The 2,595-nt window shown below is 29.4% G+C and overlaps 1 protein-coding gene across 1 annotated transcript; it reads right to left on the reverse strand.

Annotated features, from left to right (window-relative positions):
• Nucleotides 1-307: 307 nt before the first annotated feature.
• Nucleotides 308-2,368, reverse strand: LOC116852646 (proteasome subunit beta type-5). Its single transcript, XM_032833195.1, has 5 exons — nt 2,163-2,368; nt 1,336-1,492; nt 915-1,127; nt 612-845; nt 308-487 (listed from the first exon to the last, which is right to left on the reverse strand). The coding sequence occupies exons 1-5, from the start codon at nt 2,304-2,306 to the stop codon at nt 375-377; spliced, it is 861 nt and encodes a 286-aa protein (XP_032689086.1). The 5' UTR covers nt 2,307-2,368; the 3' UTR covers nt 308-374.
• Nucleotides 2,369-2,595: the final 227 nt, after the last annotated feature.

Raw genomic sequence — 2,595 nt, forward strand, 5'->3', positions numbered from 1 at the left:
TAAAAATTTATAATAAAAATCATGATTCATCATGAAATATTTTCAGTAACTTTTCAATAACTTTCATTTCTCTTTTCGACGATTTCATTGTATTTTCAACGATATTGTATTTTCAGTAAATTGTTTCCATCAGAGATCTCTTCAAGACATTTCTTTTAGCAGTTTTTTTAAAACATCCTTTAAATGTCTTTAAGAGATTATAGTATCATATTGAGTATTTTTTCAGAATAGATATTTTTAAGTTTAAGTTTAAGTTTTTATAAAATATATAATAATAATTAAAATATTAAAGCACACAATGCAAAGATTTCTCATAAATTAGATAGAAGTTGTTTTATTTTTTAAACAATTAGTCGGTGCGCACAATGTATATATTAAACTTGGGAAGTACTCGGTTGTGCTGTTTTCTCAGTAAGGTACACATAGTGCAAATCTTTACAATCTTCATCTGAAATGTGCACCCAGCCAGTTGACTTCATGTGATATACTATAAAGTAAAACATACATATTAAAAATATGTAATATAAAATACTAAATATTTTCTATGTTGAAAACTCTGTAATTAATTTTGCAAATAACTTATATATTTTCTCTGTAATTCTATAACTAACCTCTTATAATACCGCCTGAATATGCATCTCTATGTGTAGCATGATAAATTGATCTTCTTCCAAGTTCATAAGCTTCTTCATCAGTTAAATTCCATTTGTAACCAGAATCCAATACACCAAACGCAAACACAGATCCAGAACCTACACTAAAAACTTTTCCAGGAGTACGAGTACCCTCTGAATCAACATAATAGAGTCCTGGTCCTCGTTTATCCCAACCAGCCAACATCATGCCTGTAAATTTATATCTACAAATCTCAGTATATTTTATACATCTAAATTTTTATTTTTAATATCATTTACCAATACTCAGGCCCATCCCTTTGTAATTATATATCATATTTGATAATAATTTGCTAGCTGCTGCAATAGAAATACGTTCTCTGTTTCTCAATTCATACATGCGACATTGCTTTGCTAAAACACGATCCCAATAGACGCAATCAGCAGCACCACCAGCCAAAGTTCCAAGAAGATAGTCATTAATTTCTACTATTTTCTTCATAGTGGATGAACCTAAAAAAACAAAATATAAATGAAATAGTTTTTATAAAAAACATTTATTTATATTTATGTATTTAATATATATATTTATAATTATTATATTTATTAATATTTATGTATTTAACACACACACACACACACACACATATATATATATGATATATATTAATACATGTATATGTTAATATTAATATTATATATACAAACATATAATTATTACCAATAAACTGTCCTCCTGTAGCACGTGAATCTACTGCCAAAACAATACCTCCTTGATATTGAAAACCTAAAGTTGTGGTTCCATGATCAAATTTGATCTTTAGATGCTTGCCAGTATCATCAGTACTCTGGGCTATGCGACCAAGAGTTTCAGCTGGCTATAAATACATAGAAATACACAATCACAGAATTAAAATAACCAATGTTATTTCAAAATTTCAATATAAGAGCATAAATATTATATGTAATACAGGATGCGTTCGAGGAGCACGCTACTAATGCAACCACATTCTTCTATCTTTATTGTTCCTTAGATATACAAGGATAGAATGACATGGTAGTGCTGAGTAGCGCTAATAGCGAGCTTCTCGAACGCACCTATAGAAACTTATAAATTGCAAAAACTTTTTTTAATTTTTTTATCTCACATAATAATATTGATTTTGTTATACCGATATGCAAATAATCACATATAAAGTAACATAAAAAATCATAAGTATAAAATAATCTCTATATTTAAGAAAAAAATATAAGAAATTACATGAAAAATTTTTTAATAACAGTATTAATACTAGCTTTTGATGCATTATCAATATTACTTATTGTAATAGGTTATGATAATTCATGGATATAATAATAGTTGTCAATACTTTCTATTTACATGTTTTTTATTGACACAAAGTATCATCTTAAGATGATGTCTATGTTAACATTAGTCACACAAATAAAAAGCATACCTAATATCTCTCAAAATATAAATAATATAAGTTATAAACCTAAGTAATTGCATGATAGTGCAAATTTACTTTACAATATTTCTGCACTTACATTGAAGAACGGTGGCACCGACAATTGAAGATTGTTGGAAAAATTTTTGGTATATGCTTCAATCTCTCCGGCAAATTTATCCTTCTCTTGAGAAAAGCTAAAATCGATGAAGGAGTTAATACCACACACTTCGGAGAGCGCCATTTTCACTCGAATATCAATTGTAGACTGTTGTCAACTGCTTGTCATCGTCTCGGTTCTATCTCATTCCAGCAGACGGCGTTTGGATCTTTTTAATGCGAGAACAGTGAACTCAATCTACACTGGAATGCTTAGGGTGCCATTACATAAAGCGCGGAAACGCGGAAGACAAAATCTTACTAGATTTCCGCGTTCCGCGAATTGAATCATTTCTTCCTGTACGTTAAAAAAGCGGAAAAGCGGAAGGCCCAAAACTTTTCTCAATTGTCTTTTCATCCAAGGTACCAAGGTA

This window comes from Odontomachus brunneus, unplaced genomic scaffold, assembly GCF_010583005.1.
Source record: "Odontomachus brunneus isolate Ranch 3 - 2012 unplaced genomic scaffold, Obru_v1 Obru_scaffold_243, whole genome shotgun sequence".
Lineage (NCBI taxonomy): Eukaryota > Metazoa > Arthropoda > Insecta > Hymenoptera > Formicidae > Odontomachus > Odontomachus brunneus.

Excerpts from the sequence above, each read along its gene's own strand:
- LOC116852646 (XM_032833195.1), bottom strand. The coding sequence starts at position 2,306 with ATGGCGCTCTCCGAAGTGTGTGGTATTAACTCCTTCATCGATTTTAGC. Across the intron at positions 1,493-2,162 it reads CGGTGCCACCGTTCTTCAAT|CCAGCTGAAACTCTTGGTCG; the intron begins GTAAGTGCAGAA and ends ATGTATTTATAG. Across the intron at positions 488-611 it reads TTCAGGCGGTATTATAAGAG|TATATCACATGAAGTCAACT; the intron begins GTTAGTTATAGA and ends TTTACTTTATAG.